The 19,234-nt window shown below is 40.6% G+C and overlaps 1 protein-coding gene across 3 annotated transcripts in view; it reads left to right on the top strand.

Annotated features, from left to right (window-relative positions):
- The window catches only part of Nr4a3 (nuclear receptor subfamily 4 group A member 3), a 38,887-nt gene extending 21,588 nt beyond the window's left edge, over positions 1-17,299 (top strand). For 2 of the 3 annotated variants that reach the window (XM_048783306.1, XM_048783308.1), the window contains exons 7-8: positions 2,062-2,240; positions 13,926-17,299. In XM_048783306.1, the coding sequence (XP_048639263.1) occupies positions 2,062-2,240; positions 13,926-14,173 (427 nt within the window). In that variant the 3' untranslated portion in view covers positions 14,174-17,299. The remainder of the gene's footprint in view (positions 1-2,061; positions 2,241-13,925) is intronic. The other variant, XM_048783307.1, reaches the window with a different exon arrangement.
- The last annotated feature ends 1,935 nt before the right edge of the window (positions 17,300-19,234 follow it).

Below are 19,234 nucleotides of genomic sequence, written 5' to 3'. Positions count from 1 at the left end.
GAAATCCAGTTTCCTCCTTTGTGAAATAAGGAGGATGAATGTGCTAATGTCTGAAGTCCCTAACAGCCTCAATATTCTAAGGTTCTAGGAAGATTCTCATGGTGGATACGGTATTTCCTGGGAGTAAGTATTTGCTTGTGAACGCTGTGTTTACCTCATAAGTTTCTATTGCAAGTTATTGTTCTAGTATATTTGATGGGGCTCTAAAGAGTTCCACAGCTTCACAACCCCCAGCTTTTATTCCAAAAGAACAGCACCCCCCACCACCACCACACACACACCCCATCAAAAGATTTTTTTTTTTTAAAGAGAGAGAGAGAGAATTTTAATATTTATTTTTTAGTTTTCGGTGGACACAACATCTTTGTTTGTATGTGGTGCTGAGGATCGAACCCGGGCCGCACGCATGCCAGGCAAGCGCGCTACCGCTTGAGCCACATCCCCAGCCCCCCATCAAAAGATTTGGTCCAGCCTCTCATGCTCAGTAACACCAAACACAAGGGGAAGTGATTTTTCAAAAGGCTTCAGATCTCTCTAAGCTCCTCTCATATATCCCACAGGTAGCTCTTTTTTAAACTTTATTACTGTTTTTATTCACGCATGCTTATTTCCATCTTCCTATTCTTAGGAGATGATACCAACATTTCACTAAATCATATAGGAAGAAATCCAGCACCTGCGTGTTTAACCTGTGCTCTGTTCATTTGGATTCCCTCAATCATAGGCCCATGTTTAAAGTCTAAGATTGAATCATTCTGTCCTATGTGCCCTGTGTGGCAGGATCAGGGGAAGAGGAAAGGTGAAGTTACAATTATAGTGTTGGTAATTAGCTTAATGTACAGCCAATTCAGTGCATGCCAGAGCCCAGCAGCACCGTGACTGTCATATAATATGTGCACAGCAGAGTAGACAGTAAGCTCTACTAGGGCAGGCACCATATCTGTCCTATTCATTCACCAAGTTTTCTCCAGTGCCTGACTCTAATAATGGCGCATACTTGGTGCTCAGTAAATACTTGCTGAGTGAAGGAATGAATAAAGCTATTCATCCAAAAAGCATGTTGACTTGTGAATGTGACAGGCCAACATAGATAAATGTGTAATAAGATACTATAAAGTTAAACTAAGATTAAATTAAGGACCACGTGGAATTCAGAATTAGTTACCACTAATATTTTTGCATCCTCCTGTGTACTAAAGACATAGTTCATGGGCTTTCCAATCCTTTATTTTATGTAATTCCCTCGAATACCTTAGGAGTTAGCAATTTGAATTCCTGTTTTACGGATAAGGGAAAGGAAGTCCCAGAGAGATTTAAGGAATGTCCAAGGTCACACTGCTAAGCTATCATGTCCAACTAGAGGTTTCAGAGCACCTTTCTTAAGAGATGAATGGAATGATTATGATGATTATGGAAATAATCATTTTCTAATTTGGGGGGGGCGGGTGCTGGGGATCAAACCCCAGCCCTCATGCATGATAGACAAGCACTTTACTACCAAGCCACATAAATAGTCCTCTGCAGCCCCACTGTTCAAAGAGAGAAGGAAATACAAATTTTCAGTTAGTTTGTGATTGACTTTTTAGTTTGTGATTGACTTCTGGTGCTTGGAAGGACTTGATGCTTTTACAATCTGCACAGTGGAAATATAGTGTCTAGCCTCAGGTCTTATCTGTTTTGGCGTTTAAGAAAACAAGGGACAAGCCCAACTCAGAAGTCTCCATGGGACCCGTCACTGGGCTTCACCTCTGTAGTCCATGATTGTCTGCTACTCCATATCCTGTCCAAGGGCAAGCCAGCAACTGAATGGAGGAATAAGACAGCAGGTGTCATGAAACTATCTCGCCTGGGGCTGACGCTCCCCAGTAAGTTTTCGCAGACAGGCAGTTCCAGTTGTTTACCTCCTGGGTACATAGTCTTGTTCCTCGGAGGTGCCTCAGCATACTTTACAGTACCCTTGAGGTTCTGAACACTGCCCCTTGGCTGTCTGCCTGTTATCATGTTATCACATTGGCCAGACCCAATAGACCTGTTTCATGTGTCTCCTCATCCACCCCCCAGGTCAAACACTGCTGAAGATAAGTTTGTGTTCTGCAATGGACTTGTCCTGCACCGACTTCAGTGCCTTCGTGGATTTGGGGAGTGGCTCGACTCCATTAAAGACTTTTCCTTAAATTTGCAGAGCCTGAACCTTGATATCCAAGCCTTAGCCTGCCTGTCAGCACTGAGCATGATCACAGGTAAGCCTGACCTTGCCGAATCCCAAAGTGATCCAGGTGGATTCTGGCGTTGGCCATGGCACACACATAAGAACATTGTGAAAATGACCCACTTCAGTGAAACCTGTGATGGTTAGTCTAGTTTAAACAAGGAAATGTGTCTTCAGCTTGCTGTCATGTGCTTCTAGGAAAGAGGATTTCTAGCTTATTGGTGGTTACCACTGTCAACAGACCCACTGTATGAAAATCAGCCTTTCTAGCAGAGCTCTGTTGACCGTTGGACTAGCTGCTTCAGAGTTGTTTTTACAAAGGTTTCCAAGGAAGATTAGCTTAACTAGCCCATTCCTGTGGGGCAGAGGTTGCAAGTCTTCCCTCCCCAGTAAGCCAAAGTAAAATCAAAGAATTGCAGATATATAGATGACAACTTGACTTATTAACTTTGTTGGGAGAGGACTGAGGAAAATAGATATTTGTCAAAAGCAAAAATAGCTCAACAGTTTTTAAAACTGAAGAACTAGAAGCATAAAAAATGCTACTCTCCTTCTAGATTTCTGTCTCCCTTTCTGTCTTTAGGAAGATACAGAAGTGGGGATTTTGGATGGGAGAGGAGATACCAACCATCTGCCTGTGGCTACATGGCCCAGCTCCAACACCCCTTCCCCTCCACACTTGCAGAGTTTTCTGTTAGCTCTCATCATTTTCAGTCAGACTGGGCCTGGTGAGGCAGTGATAGCCGGGGACAATGTGGTCCGGAAAGGACTTGCCAGGTCCAGGTCTCATCTCTGTCCTTTTGGTTAGACCCAACACAGGCTAGTCTGTGAACTAAGGGTAAAGATCAAACCTGATATGCTCTTGGCTGAAGGAAATGTTTTTCAGGCAGGTGGTGAGTTTCCAAAGGCCTGAGCACATCCTGTTTTAGATGCATCAGAGATGTGCATTGGTTTACCCAGGCACTGGTCACACACACCATATTGGGGTCTCTCCTTTGAGCTAAAGTGAGATGCATTGTGTGCCTTTCGAGGCTGGGCTGGTGCATTGTTTGACCCTATCTTAAAGGCAAAGTAAAGTAAATGGCATATGCTGCAGTTAGATATGAGGCACTAGCATGTTCATTCCAAAGGGAGCTCAATTTCCTCTTGATTTTTGGTTGATGAGACACTCACTTCTTTTGATGAGGCTGCTACCAACTTCTAAGAAGTCTACCGACTTCTACATATGAAACAAAAACAAAGGCAGTCTCAAAAGAGTATGGATTCCATCTAGAGGGCTTTCCAATAGCATGCCACAGCACCTAAAGAAAACAAGCACATTTAAGGCCCAAGTGTGTTATTCCAGCAAGATTGTTAATGAAACTGGTTCAGAGGCTTCCTTTGCCTCAAAGCTCTTCAACTTGATTTTAGAACCATTCAGCTCTTCCTAGGACAGTTAGACATTCAATACCACAACCTGTGGAATTTAGTTCATTTTAAGAAGACAAAAAACAAAAATTAGACCCAGCCTCAGATTTCTGCCAGCAAAACCAGACCATTGCCACATCTCCATGGAGATGGGTCTTAGGTCTAGTTAATCGATGTATGTCCACTTACCTAGGTGCTGTGACACCTGCCATTACTTTTCAAGTTGATAGTACACATCCCTGGAAGAGACAGAACACACAGACTCTTGCATGTGAGGGAGGGTGTTGAGTGCTCAGTGGAGATGAGGGTGTGAGTACAAAGTGCTGAGAGACTATTGGTGAGGGTGGTCTTCTCAGAAGAGACCACAGACAGGAGTTGGTCCTTCATGAGAGCAGAGGCTATCTCCAGGCTAGGAGAGAAGGAAGGAGAATTCCAGGCATGAATAAAAAATATTGAAATGACTGAATAATAGAGTGATGGGAGATGCTACTGGGCAACAGGCCAGGTGGGGCAGGGTATGAAGAACATTCCACCTCTAAGTGGGCAGGGGGAGTTTATCTTGAGAGCAGTGGGTGCCACAGAAGTTTTGTCCAGAGGAGCATGATGCCCAGGCTCACACTTTAGAAAGATCTACCCTGACTTATGGTTTTGAGCACAAATTAGGGCAGGAAGGAGACTAAAAGTAAAACAGTGGCCGGTTCTACAGTGATAGCTGTGGCTTAAGAGGAGGTCTCGCCCCAGAAGCCTACATCTCTTTGGTGATTGTTGTTTTCCTCTTCAAGTGGAAATTGATGGGTAACTTAGAGACTAGGATATGTGGATGCTTGGCAGTCTCTACCAGGGGAGATTGGCAGTTCAGTGTGGAGTACAGAGTCAGAAGGGTGGGGACAGTCTTTGTCCCATTTGCTGTGTGCTGTGGTTATAGCTGTTCAGCCTCCTGCCCATTCATATGGAGACTTCCTGGAGGAGGCGGTAATTTGGCATGGCAGAAATAGCATGGATTTTGGAATCAAACATCCCTTTATTAATCTGTGATGCCATATTTATTAAGTATGTACTATTGAGTAATGGATTTCTTCTCTCTGAACTTCCCCATTCTGTAAAATGTGAATAACAATATCTATTCCATGGGGTGACTGTGTGGATTACAGAAAGCTGAGTTTGTGGTGTAGCCAAGCTGAACTCAGGATAGACACACAATCCGCCTGCCTTCCTGCTTGGGGTGATGGTGGCAGAGGCTCTCTTCCCTCTCCCCCAACCCCAATTAAGCGTATGCCTGTTCCTTCCCCTTGGAAGCCCTGTCTGGTCTGAAATCAAACCTAGCAGTGGAAGGAAACAGGTGATGGCTTTAGAAGGCAGTAGGTTTGGGGACTGTTTCCTTGGATCCTTGAGAGAGAAGCTTGAGGGAGGACACAGTATTAAAATAATTAAGCTGCACTTTCCAAGGGCCTAGGGGCTTATGGCTGTGTCTTTCGTCCTCCCCCACAAGGCAGCTCTGGTTCCAGTCCTCAGTCCAGCCAGCCTGTGCAGAGCCGGCTGTTACAGAGGCCGTGGTTATAACCCACAAGGAAAATAAGTCAGCACTCTCTTGTGATTGATGGCTGGGTGTGAAGTCTGTAAAAGCGTCAGGAAATAGCAGAAGAGGGGCTGCCTGGGAAGCAGAACATATTGTTGTGGACAGTAACTTTCATTTGATTGTGGGCTCACATGAGTCTTCTGAATAAGTTCCATTATCATAAAGAGGAATTGTGGAAAGTCAACTGGGCTATGGGTATTAGAAAAATCATCCCAGAATTATCTGTTGGTAAACCAGAGAAGAATTCATAAAAGTGAAATAGGGTCTTAGGAGTTTAGCCAGTCTTGTTTCCAGGATAAACATTAAGAACCTGGAAAATATTGGTGACTTAGATAAACATGGCTTCCCCTCCACCCCAATTCTTTTTCCTTCTTCCTCCTATTCTCTCTAGGCCCCCTCATGAAAAACTAGGTGCTGAGGCAGGGCAGGAAATGGTTTCTTTTAAGATCACTCTCCCTTCCTACAGTAATAGGGAGTTCCCCACAGTTGTGGTTTTAAATGTTTTTAGGTCCCTGGTTTATGTACCCTAGCCTTTACCTTTGGCCAGTGCTACATTCCTGGAGTAATGGAAATACTTTACTTCTGATGGGATGCCAGTGTGTTGATATCTGGTGTAGTTGATTGTGTTTAATAAATAAGAAGCCCTCCAAACAGAAGTTAATGTGGAATTACCATTTTATAACTATCCATTTATTAAATAGGTATGGGCCAGGAACTGTGATAGTCCCTTGGGATGTGAAGATGATCAGACATGGACTCTGGTGTTGGGAAGTGTATAGTCTACCGGGAAGTCACATATGATTATGATATAATGAATTCCATGTATGATGATGACTGCTCATATCCTGAAAAAGGACTAATTCTGTGCAGGAGACATCCAGATAAATTGCCAGCTGTTAGTGGGTGCAGACAGTGGAGGTGTTGGTCATGAATGACTCCCTAAAGAAGTAGCATCAATCAGGACATGGGAAGATTTAAAGAACATTCCAGATCAAGGAAACCAGATGCCACGGGCATGGTAGTGGAACACCTAAGCACATTTGGGGGAAAACATGTGCATTATGCACGTATTAAATCATATCTATGATCTCAGTAGAAAGTAGAGGGCAAGGAACAGAGTGCGATGACCATATGTTCTGGAGTGAGCCTGAGAGAGCAGATAGGAAACCACTGTGGGTTATGGTTCCCAGGACTCGTGGTGAGAGCATGTCCTGCACTTAGGGGAAATTGAAAAGATTTTCAGGGCAACAACTGCATCTGGGAGACGTTGACCTTATGACCTGATATTATGACCTAACCTCGGAGAAAAATGCGTTTTCCACATAGTAATAGGGGAAAATAGATGGAAAGGATTGTTTTGGACCAGATGGTGGAGGGAATCTCGAATGTCCCCAAATGCCACTTTGAAAAAAAAAAAGTTCCCCATGGCCTTCTTTTCCACACTCAGGTCTTCTGCCAGGCAAGACAATGACCCCTTTCTCTTCTCTCAGTATTTTTCTTGGTCTTAATGGAACATGACCTCTAAGACGGAAGAGGAGGAAGGAAGGCAGAATCAAGAGCAGAAAGTGGTGAAACGGTGACGTGATAGGGACAGACAGGTGGCTGATCCTGCCACACCTTCCACCACCTGTCTTTCCAGAGCTCCCCTGGTGGTTACCTGGTTACCTGGTTACCCTGTTTTTTGCATCAGCTATGGCCATCGACAACATTACTAGGAAGACTAGGTGTAAAACTGTCAAGTAATATAGTTTGAAAAAGAGTGGCTCCAGGGGAGATTGGAGATCTGAGTTCAAGTTTTTACCAGCCCACTTCCTAGATAAACAAGCTTGGGAAATTTCTTACCTTCTCTGAATATCAGCTTTCTCATTTCTTAAAGGGACATTCCTAAGGTAAGATAAAAAACAGAAATTTATTGTTTGTACTTCTGGAGGCCAGGGAGTCTGAGATCAAGGCAGCCACAGGTTTGGTGTCTGGTCTGTTTCACAGGTGGTGCCTTCTTACTGTTCCTCATATGGGAGAAAGGACAAACAAGTTCCTTTGAGCCTCTTCCATTAGGCCACTAACCACGTTCATGAGGGCTCTTTCCTCATGATCTTAAGGCCCCACCTCTTAATACCATCACATTGGGGATTAGGTTTCAACACATCAATGGGACAGGGTGGGAAACAAGCATTCAGACCATGGCAGATAATGCTGACTATGTGTAGGTTTCTTGTCAAAATTGAATGAGTTAAGGTGTACTTTGCAGAGAAAAAAATTAAGACAAACCTGCAGTGTTATTATCCTAAATGTTAGCTATCTTACATTTTTTATGGATTCTCAGGAGAATAGCTAGCTCTTCTTGTAAGTGTACAAGGCAGATAATATTTATGGAGTATCAGCTACGTGCCAGGTACACAATCCTTTACCCTGAAAGAGTCTGTGGTCTTGTTGGAGAGACAGACATCCACCTACTCAAGGACAGTCAGACTGAAAAGTACTACCACACCTCAACACAGACTGCTGACTGGCTTGTGGCTTCCTGACCAGCGTGGGCTCAGTGTCTCTGGAGCTGGCTGTAGGTAAAGGATGTCATATGTGACATGAGAAGTAGCAGTGACATGGCTTCCTAGAGAAAGAGGTGGAGCTCAGAACAGGAAGTCCTATTTCTTGGTGCTTTTGGTTACAAATACATTTCTCCTGCCTCTCCTTCCCCTTTGGCTGGAATTGTTGGCTGTCTCTGAGCCAGCCTACTCAAAAAGAGAGCTCATTTTTCCTTGAGGGGGCTCCTGACAGCTACCACCCATCCCTTTCCTCATCCCCTGCTTTCTGCCAGGAAGAAGATAATTTGATGTTCCTTGTATGGACTTCAGAGGCAGAACTGAAAATATAAGATAGCAAAATTTAGCTCAATATAAGAAACTACGACAGAATTATTTGAAACTAGAATAAGCTCCCCTAGTGAGTGAATTCTCATAGACAGAATTATCTAAAATGGAATGAGCTGCTTTGGAGAGTGAGTTCACTGCCTGGGGGTTGACAGAGGGAGGCTGGATGAATCCTAGGGACAGATGAGTTAAGCAAGTTCTAGGGACCAGGACTGACTAGAGCAGAGCTCCAGCTCTCACATGCACACACACACCATCTTGTTAAGGTACAGATTCTGATGAGGTGGGTCTGGGGCAGGGCTTGAGATTCTGCGTTCCTAACCAGATGCTACTTGATGCTACTGATCTGGGGACCATTCCCTATTGGCTATGGGGATTCTCTGAAAATAATAGCTACCATTTTTAAATACTCAGTGCTAGGCTCTACACATGTTGATTTGCTTGATGTTGTTTAATAAATGAATTTGGAATTACCTGAGATGGGTTACAGCAGAGACAGGAAGCAGGAATACTAGTCAGGAGCTACTAAAACATTTTAGGTAGCAGGTATTGAACACCTAGTTGAGAGGAAGTTGGTACTGAAGAGGAGATAGATGCAAAGAACATCGCAGAGATAATAACTGAATTTCTTTCCTTTTTTTTTTAAAGAGAGAGAGAGAGAGAATTTTTTTAATATTTATTTTATTTTATTTTTTTAGTTTTCGGCGGACACAACATCTTTGTTTTTTTGTTTTTTGTATGTGGTGCTGAGGATCGAACCCTGGCCACACGCATGCCAGGCGAGCGCGCTACCGCTTGAGCCACATCCCCAGCCCCTAACTGAATTTCTTGGGACAAATTCAATCAATGGGCCACTCAGGGAAGGAATTGTCAGATTATTATGAGAGGGGTGGGGAAGATTGTGATATCATTAATAAACGAATCAGAAACCTGGCTGATTTGAAAGGAAACATAATGAGTTTTAAATGTAGAGGATATTTGCAAATATTTATTAAGTGCTCTCTAAATGCTAGGCGTTATTCCAAATACTTTACATGTAATAACTCCTTTAATTCTCACAACAGCCCATGAAACAACTGCCAATATTATCCCTATTTTTTAAAATGTGGAAACAGACCTGAAGTTACCAAGCTAGGGGGTATAGCCAGGAAATCTGGTTCCAAAGCTTCTGATATGGGAGGTTTCTAAAGCTCTTTGCTATTACTGTTATAATAACTGCCAATCTGTGTACAACTTTAGTATTTCATTACAACTTACAACTTTAGTATTTCATTAACCATTTTTAACACGTCCTTGATCCTCTGCTTATATATTCATTTAACAGCTATTTATTGGATGTCACGTAGTTCTAGGCTTGGGGCTGGAAACACAGTGGCGAACAAATACAGTCCACTTCTCCGTGGACCTTGAGTTTGATGAAAGAGGCAGGCAACTGTCACCTATATATCTGATTTCAAAGTATTATATCCTGCAAAGGGCATGAGAAGAATGCCACGGGAGAATGTGATCTAGACTAGGAACAAAAAGGAAAGCCTCCCTGAAGAAATACTTGGACCAAGATCTAAAAAAGGAATAGGTCTTAACCAGATGAAGATGGAAAAACATGAGCATGAACCCAATCAAGATCTTCCCTCTCCCCCCTCTCCCCCCTCTCTGCCCCTGCCCCCTCCTGTTCTCTCCTGCTTAGCAAAGACATCTGGCACAGGTGAACAAAATGCACAGACATCCAGCTGTGTCCTTAGGTGTTAACTGCACACACAGGTTAAGATCTGCTGTCTTCACTGCTCCAACCCCAGCAGCTATAACATTTCGATGGAATGGGTGCTCAAAAAATATTTTTTGAAAGAAGTAGGTATACAGAAAGTCAGAGGGTATGTTAGGGAGACTGGGATAGAAGATTCTTCTTAACAATTAGAGATGTTCAAAGAAAGAAAATAGACAGGTATAAAAGAAGTATCTCTGCACTTGACATTAAAGAAATATCTTCTTTAATGAAAGAAATTAGCCACTTGATAATTTTGTCCCAGGGCAAGTCACTTAACTCTTTGAGTCTTAGCCTTAACTATTCATTAAAAATAATCTTTAGCCTGCCTAATTCACCAGGTTGTTGTGAGGTGAGATAAAATAATCAAAATAAAAGAGTCTAATACAAAGTGCTAGTAAATATATTTTTCTTATCAGGCTGAGATAGTGACACTCACAGTTCAGCTGGTACCTATGTCTCCTTGCACTATCTCATAGTAGAGATTCCTCTCTTAGGTGGAAATTTGAACTTAGTGATTCAAATCCTTTCTAAGTTACATACATAAATCTATTATTTGACAATTATTATTTGACATAAATCTATTGGGCTACATAAATCTATTATTTGACAATTTTTGTAAATTGTACTTTGAATACATACTGCCTGAGTTAAAATACTGAAGTATGGGATAAATATTATGTAGATCAAAATGTAAAAAAAAAAAAAAATGCCAAGAAACTTGTTTTGTAATGGCAGACACAGATCTTAAACCAAAATCTTCTTTGTGAAAATTCTCTATAAAGGAGAAAATCCAAATGTCTGATTGCCCCCAGAATGTATGAACTCTCCATACATCAGCTGTGCAGCTATGTTTACCAAGCTGTAAGAAGAAAGGGGTCCCTTCATCTAAATGTCAGTGATTGGGGTTTTAAGGAATTTCAAATGGCTGGGAAGGTACCAGACACTTAGTGACTCCCTAGTGATGTAAAAATCCTGCTAGCTGCTGGCAATAGTTTGCATGGATACTGATTTTATCTTAGCCCTTTTGGAAAAGTAAAGAAGCCACAAATCCAGTGGCTGTTCAAAACAACAAAGGAGGGTTGAGGTGCCTTTGGCTTCCAACAGGAGTGTCTCTGAATTCCTCAAGGAATTCCAGGCCTAGGGTTGATCCAGCTGGCAGGAGGTATCGATCTCCACTTGAATTCACTGAATAAATAATGGTTGCCATAGTTATTGAGCAGGCGCAACTGGCTGGAGAGCAGGGAAAACTACGAGGCCCCTTCTGTGAGTTTGGCCATGAGAAAGTCTGGCTACAGGGTTCTACAGTCAGCCCCCTCCAGAAATCCAGCCAGCAAATTGCTCAGTTTCTTCATCCCCATAATGAATATAGGATCTCCAATATTCTGTAAGACATGAGGCACCAAAAGGAAGGGAAAGCTCACAATTCAGGACACTGGTATTTAATTCTGAGAAACGCATCTCTCCCTGGCTTGTGAATCTAATTTGATATATCTCAGCGCTAATAGAATTTAGTATCAGCAAGATGGTGCTTGACCACATTATAGCTACTAGAGGCCTTCACAAAGCAGCGGCTCCTATTTTCTATTTTAACATTATTATACAAACAGCACTAACCTGGAGATTTTAAAAGAAAGGTAGAAAAGTTATCCAACTCTCTCATAAATATTTTCACATTTTTTTGTTTCCTTTCCTACTCTACATGCAGAAATAATTTTTGCATAGATGTGATCACAGCCTAGATACTCTTTAATATTTTACCCTTTATTTGACGATATAGGTGTTTTTCCATGTTACCTCAAACTCTTCATGTCTGTCCTTTTTAATGTCTACAGAATCTTTCATTAAGTGGACATGCCATTTTTTATGCAACAATCCACTGATTCTTTAACGCCTTAGCTTTTTCCAGTGTTTTGCTTGTTTTTGTTATTGGAGTTTGGGGTGTTTAAAAGATAATATGCACCAAACTTCTATATACATACAGTTGTGTTTTTTTCTGTTGAATTTTTCCTTTGGATAAATCCCAAGAGTGGGATTACTTGGTCAGAGACTATGAACATTTTGTAGCTCTTGAAATTTATTATAAAATTTGCAGCTTGCTTTTTATGCTTTCTTTTTTTGGGAGGGTGTGGGGAGGGCAGAACATCACAGCAGTCAGGATTTCTTTTGAAGTTCATGATTAGGTCCTTTTGAGACTGAAACACAGGGTCTATGTATTTAGTATAGATAAGCCAAGGGGAAAGGTTTGCACCTGGGCTGATTAGCTAATAATTCCCTGGGGAAAGTAAAGGCATGCATTGCAGAGCTTGGGAATTAGGGGACTTCATTGCTCCATCTTGCAGTTGTGGTCATTGTCTTAAGGTGCTGACTCTCCCACGTGCATGGCATTCCACAGTGGACAGAATGCTTTCATGTAATGCCATCTTAGTTGAGCCCCACAACTGCCCACAGAGGTAGGGTTTTGTTATAGTCACCACCCCATCATTCCCATTTTCCTATAAAGACACTGAACCTTAGAGAGATTAGGTCACACTTAAGTGTGTAAGTGTGCCAGTAAGTGATAGAATCAGCCCTGGAATTCAGCTCTAACTCCAAGCCCAGTACTCCTTTCTCTATACCGTGTTGCTTTGAGAAGAGACACCTGCAAATCATAATCCACTGAGGTACCGTCCATTGCTGGCAATTATCATGGTAGCGCTTTAATGTAATAGATCAGAGCTGGAAAGGATTTTAGAGGTCATTAAATCCAACCTCCTCCCTTGACAAGGTCCTAGAGAGATAGCAACTCTCCCAAGTCACATACAACTAGCCTTTTCGGGGGAGATTGCAGATTTCCTGGTTCCCAGGCCTCTCTTATTTGAGACAAGAAAAGAGAAAAATGTGTGGCTCGATGCATCGTTTTCTGATTGGCTCTTGCTTTGGGGAATAACTTTTCAAACAAAATATCTCCGACTAAAATAACTAAATCTAGGGGAAATTAGAAACTAATGTTTGATTTTCCTTTAGAGGGATGTCTTCCATCTCTGAAGAATTATGATTTTTTACATGTAAATACAATGAAAGAAGAAAACTTTTGAGATAACAGAGACCAAGCTTGGATCTTAGGAAAGAGGCATTGCTATTTAAAGGCTGAGGGAGAGCTGGGAGACTTGTATTGGGTGTCAGGCTCCTTTCTCATTCTAGGGAGATGCAGCGGTGGCTGCATAAGAGTATAGAATCTGCTTTGAAGCTGTGGTTCAAATTCCAGCTTTTAGCAGCTGGGTGGCTTTGGGAAAATGTCTCAACTTTATTCAAAAAAGTAGACCATAATATTTAACATGGGGATCATTTTATATATTGTTTTAAAAAATATCAGATAGTGGTTTTCGTGTGTTAGCATGTTATTAAATGCTTGCACTACATCCTTCCAGACCTCTTCCACTTCTCTTTGACTTTTCAGCCTCAATGGCAAGATAACACATGTATTTTTTACAGAGCATCAGGTGTAGTTCAGTGGGTGTTTCGAAGGGGGGTGGGGGGAGAAAAAGAAAGAGAAAAGCTGGAATCTTCTCAATCTGGTTAGCCTGAAAACAGAATGCACTTTGGATTGGGTCTTACAGGGCAGCTCTTGCATTAGCAAATAGAACATTACAGCCTCTCCACCTCCCTCAAGTAAATTCATTTGCCTAGTTGTGTTTTCGGTTCACTCTGAAAGAGACTTGTCTACTACTGATAGGGCTTTTGTGAAACCTTAGCAGGATAATGTATACAAAATAGTAACAGCCCTGTCATGCACTCAGCGTGGCTGTGTGCCAGAAATTGTGTGCTTCACTCATGTTATTCACCTAAGTTGGCCCTCCCAGAGTTAATCATTCTGTTCATCTCATAAGGAAATGGAGGTAAAGAAACTTCCTCAATGACAGGCAGCAAGTTAAGTGTCAGGACTGGGATTCAACCCCTAGTGTTGTTTGATACAGAGGCCAGGAACAAGCTCTCAGAGGAAGGGTATTTTGATCGTAAAACACCATTTCAACTGGCAGGAAGGGGCTCAGACCTTGATTAGGGATTTAAAGGGTCATGAGATACAGCCACCTCCTAAACTTGCCCTGTTCTATCCCTCTGCAGAAAGACATGGGTTAAAAGAACCAAAGAGAGTGGAGGAGCTATGCAACAAGATCACAAGCAGCTTAAAAGACCACCAGAGTAAGGGACAGGCTCTGGAGCCCACCGAGCCCAAGGTGCTGGGTGCCCTGGTAGAACTGAGGAAGATCTGCACCCTGGGCCTCCAGCGCATCTTCTACCTGAAGCTGGAAGACTTGGTGGCTCCGCCTTCCATCATCGACAAGCTCTTCCTGGATACCCTACCTTTCTAAGCCGGAGCAGCCTGAGCAGGGAGCAGCTTCTTCTGCTGGCACCTGCTTGCCAAGCAGCAAAGGGATGGGTCTGGACACGATCACTTTCTGTCCTTCTTTCAGAGAAAAAGCAGCTCCTGTAAAAGGCAAAAGACTTCTTCTTCTTTGTGGTTTTTTTTTTTTTTCTTTTTTCTTTTTTTTTTCTGGCAACTTTCCTTACAACCTAAAGCCAGAAAACTTGCAGAGAATTGTGTTGGGGTTGTGTTTTATAATTAGGCTTTGGAGGGTGGGGCTGGAGGGGTATAGTTCATGAGGGTTTTCTAAGAAATTGCTAAAAAAGCACTTTTGGATGATGCTATCCCAGCAGGAAAAAAAAAAGAAGAAGAAGAAGAGAAAAGGATAATATAACTGTTTTTAAACTCTTCCTGGGGAATACAATTATGGTTGCTTTGTATTTAAAAACAAGAACAGCCAAGGGTTGTTCACCAGGGTAGGATGTGTCTTAAGACTGATCCCTTTAGATCATACTTCCTGTACGTATGTGGTGCAAACAAGGCAGAAATTCCCTTTTCTTAATTTCTTTCAATTATTTTAACTAATGATGAAAGATGAAGGATTACCTACAAATCAGACATAGCAAAATGATAATGGCCGTTCGCTTCCATATACAAGTGCAATTTTTTAAAGTGCTGTCTTATTAAGTCTTGTTCATGAACTCTCCTTTATTTTCTATGGAAATAAAAAGGAGGCAGTCATGTTAGCAAGTGACATGCTAATTTTCCTAGCAAAAGGCTCCATCCACCCGCCCTGTAGAACCCTTCTGAGATCGAGCCCATCCAAGACTTTTTGGGCATTCTTGATAGAACTAGATCCCTGCTGACTGTTCAGCTATCCTGAAAGGGGATCAGATTATAAAATGGATTATATACACCTGTTCTGGTTGTGTTCCATCGACCCCACCAGAGTGTTCTAAACTTGCTTCAGTTGTAGCAGCTTACTGATACATTCATTCAAAAGCCAGAGAGGAGCATTTGATGAATCAGTCAAGTATTTGATCCCCAGATGAGAACATGCGAATGAGTAGAAACTGGGTCATACAGGGTAAGCACCAGGGACAATAAGGATTTTTATATATAAAATTTAATTTTTGTTATTGGTTAAAGAGACAATTTTGGAGAGTAAGCAAGTCTTCTTTTTAAAAAAAATAGTATTAATGTGAGTACTAGAAGAAATTAGTGGGCTGCGTTTCAACATTCCGTGTTCGTACTCCCTTTTCTATGTTTCTACTGTTAATGCCATATGATTATGAGATAATTTGTTGCAGTGTCCTTATTTGTATAAACATTTGTATGCACGTTATATTGTAATAGCTTTGCCTGTATTTATTGCAAGACCACCAGCTCGTGGAAGCTGAGTTACAGAATAATTAAATGGGGTGTTCACAGTGACTTGGATACACCAGTTAGAAATTAAATAAACAAATATATATATATATATATATAAATATAGCAGGTTACATATATATATTTATAATGTGTCTTTTTATTAACCATTTGTACAATAAATGTCACTTCCCATGCCGTTATTTTATGGTTCATTTGCAGTGACTTTTAAGGCAGTACTGTTTAGCACTTTGATATTAAAATTTTGCTTATGTTTTGCTAAATTCAAATAATGTTTGAAGATTTTTAGGTCTAAAAGTCTTTATATTATATACTCTGTATCAAGTCAAAATATCTTTGGCCATTTTGCTAAGAAACAAACTTTGAATGTCAAACTGATGTCACAGTAGTTTTTGTTAGCTTTAAATCATTTTTGCTTTAGTCTTTTTAAAGGAAAAAATAACAAAACTATGCTGTTTATATTGTCATTAAATTATACAATCAAATGCCAAATGAATTGCCTAATTGCTGCAAAGTATAACCCAGATAGCAAATCATATACTTTCTTTTCCAAGAGTCATTCTGATATTTGATCATGTATTATGTTTGTGTAAGCTTTTATGAAAGATTATTATTTTTATATCAAGATGATAGGGCCTGGAATGTTAGGATTTTGAAATGTTAGACTTGCAAAGGGCCTGACTTGTAAAACAGTCCAACTTCCTGAAATTCATAGAGGAGAAAACTGGGGCCCATTGAGGGATACAGAGTTACCCAAGGACAAACAGCTAGTAACAGAATCAAGACTAAGACTTAATTCACCTTCCATGGTCTTTCTTTCTCAACTTACTGCATCTATAGAAAAACAGGCTTTTACACATAACCATTAATATTAACATTTTACCTGAAGATAACTGTGAATAAGGTAGTACTTTTGCTTTAATTTTTTTTGAACCTATATGCAAACATAATGAACATTATTAAATATCAGGAAAGCTAACATTTCATACAAGGTAGCTTCAGACCAAATTCAAATTGAATTTGAATAAATTAGAAGTACTGTGCATACATAACCTTCTTGTGCACCATGAGTATTTGGAAAGTTAATCCTTGTTTTGTCATGTCTGTGAAGGAAAAGCAAAGCAAAACAAAAACACAGAGCCCTAGAGAAATGCTGTTACATTTTTTTTTTTTTAACATCCTTCAGATCTAAGGAAAAGGACTTTTTTTAGCCCTCCTATCTATTGATTGGAAGGCATGAAGAAGCTTTTCTAGTTATAGGTCCAGACACCAGTGCTGAAAATAAAGATGATAGCCAGTGTTCTTCTGTCTTCCATAGTTACTACAACTATGAGAGCCTCCCAAGTCAGCGATCAATTCAATTTTCTCTCTCTCTCTCACTCTCTCTCTTTCTCTCTCTCTCTCTCTCTCTTTTTTTTGTCTTAATGTTGACACACCAGTGTATAGAGTGGATGACCACACTAGCTCAGAAGAGGACAAGAAGCATTGAAGCAGGTGATTCTTCCCCTTGTGGGAGAGCTCTCTCAGTGTGAACATGCCTTCCGTGGGCGGAAATCAGGAATCCACCAGCTGTTAATGGAGAGTGCCTTGCTTTTATTTCAGATAGCAGAGTTTTCCCAAGTTCCTCTGCTCCTCCAACAGCATTGCTCTTTAGTGTGTGTTAACCTGTGGTTTGAAAGAAATGCTCTTGTACATTAACAATGTAAATTTAAACGATTAAATTAAATTACATTTTACCAATGGCTGCTGGTGTGTTGAATAAGCATGCTTCATTTAACAGTTTTCTCTTAATCATTTATATAATAGTATTTGCTGTGAACTCTTAAGCACATCCCAAAATGGATTTTTTAAAAGGCTTAGTAATGCTGAAAAATTAATAGGCATTCTGAATTGGAAATAGATTAAACCTCACTGATTGGAAAGAAGGACACTCTAAATTCAATAACCATTTATTGACTACTTCCTGGGGGCAAAGCTCTCCTGGGTGTTCTGAGGAACACAAATACACAATGTGTGAAACTCCATTTCTCTTCCAACTGTACATAATTTAAATAGAGCTAACAATTTGTTGCCTAACAGTATTTCTTTCTTTTTTTTTTTTTTTTTTTTTTTTTGGTACTGGGAATTGAACCTAGGAGTGCTTAACCAGTGAGCCACATCGCCAGTCCTCTTTATTTTTATTTTTTAAATTTTGAGACAGGGTCTCACTAAGTTGTTTAGGGCCTCACTAACTTGAAGGGCTGGCTTTGAACTTGCTATCCTCCAGCTTCAGCCTCCTGAGCTCCTGGGATTATAGGTGAACACCACCATGCCCAGTGCCATACCTTTAGAGGTACAGAGGATTTATTTTTAAATTAAGATGACAGGATATTAATTTTTCGTGAATGAAAATTGACAAGAATCAGGGATACAGCTCTCAAAGATTGAGCAGTGCTCTGCCTTATTGTTTAAGCCATTGCTACTTTGTTGCTCAGAACCCCCTTCTTTGTGGGAGATACTCATTAACTTTTTATTCAACTCTACACAAACCATCAAATATTCTCAGTCCAAATTTTTTTTTGTATGTTGATGGCTCAAAAATAAAAATGTGGGGGCTCTCCTAATTTAGTTCATCAGTTCATGCATAGGTATATTCTGTGACATTCAATATGTGGTCTAGGAGCCAAACCTGTCTTGCTGCAGCTTTACAGGAATTTATCAGCTATAAAATATGATTAGTAAGAAGGAGAGATGCAGTAGAACACCATTTGCATATGAATTGGAGCATAGATGCTTGACTAAAAATAAAAAAGTAAAGAAGAAAGGGTTAAGCTCCCTCTTTGGGGACCATAGGGAGAAAGGCCTCATTGGAACGGGAAGGAGGACAAGAAAGTCAAGGCTAAGTAAGGACCATTTGACCATAGCTGAATTTCTATAAGCTAAATACACAAAAGTAAAGAAATTCATCATTGACTCTTCAATTGTAGCAAAATACACATATATAACATTTATCATCCTAACCATTCTTGAGTGTACCATTCAATAGTGTTATGGACATTTGCATTATGCATCCAATCTCCAGAACTTATTCTTCTTGCAAAACTAAAATTGTACCCATGAAATAATAATTCCTCACTCCCCCATCCAAACATCCTGGCTACTGCTATTCTACCTTCTCCTGTGAATCTGCCTGCTCATTAATTTGAATCATACAGGATCTGTCCTTTTCTGACCAACTTATTTCACTTACTGTATTATGTAGCATGTGTCAGAATTTCCTTCTTCTTTGATGCTGAAACTGTTCCATTGTCCATATATATCACTTTTTGCTATCCATTGATGGATGCTTGGGTTACTTTTACCTCTTGGCTATTGTAAGCAATACTGCTATGAACGTGAGTGTATAAATATCTCTTTCATACTTTGCTTTCTACTCTTTTGGCTAATTGTTGACTTTTGAGCTTAAGTATGATTTAAGTGCTTTCTAAGGATAATCTTGATTTTATGTGGTTTTGGTTTTGTTTTTGTTTTAGGTACTGATTTCAGGAGATCCCCATTTCCTTCTTTCACAAAATGTCTGAGGTTGCTCTGCAAGCAAGGATGTTTATAAACCTTTGTTTTATGGCTAGAATAAAACTGAAAGAACTAAAAACCTAAGAGGCTTAATACCTGTCCAAATATTTTTCTTTGAAAAGGGCCC

The sequence above is a fragment of the Marmota marmota genome, unplaced genomic scaffold (genome assembly GCF_001458135.2).
Source record: "Marmota marmota marmota unplaced genomic scaffold, marMar, whole genome shotgun sequence".
Lineage (NCBI taxonomy): Eukaryota > Metazoa > Chordata > Mammalia > Rodentia > Sciuridae > Marmota > Marmota marmota.
Note: the sequence above shows the minus strand (reverse complement) of the source record. Positions and strands in the feature narration are given on the sequence as shown.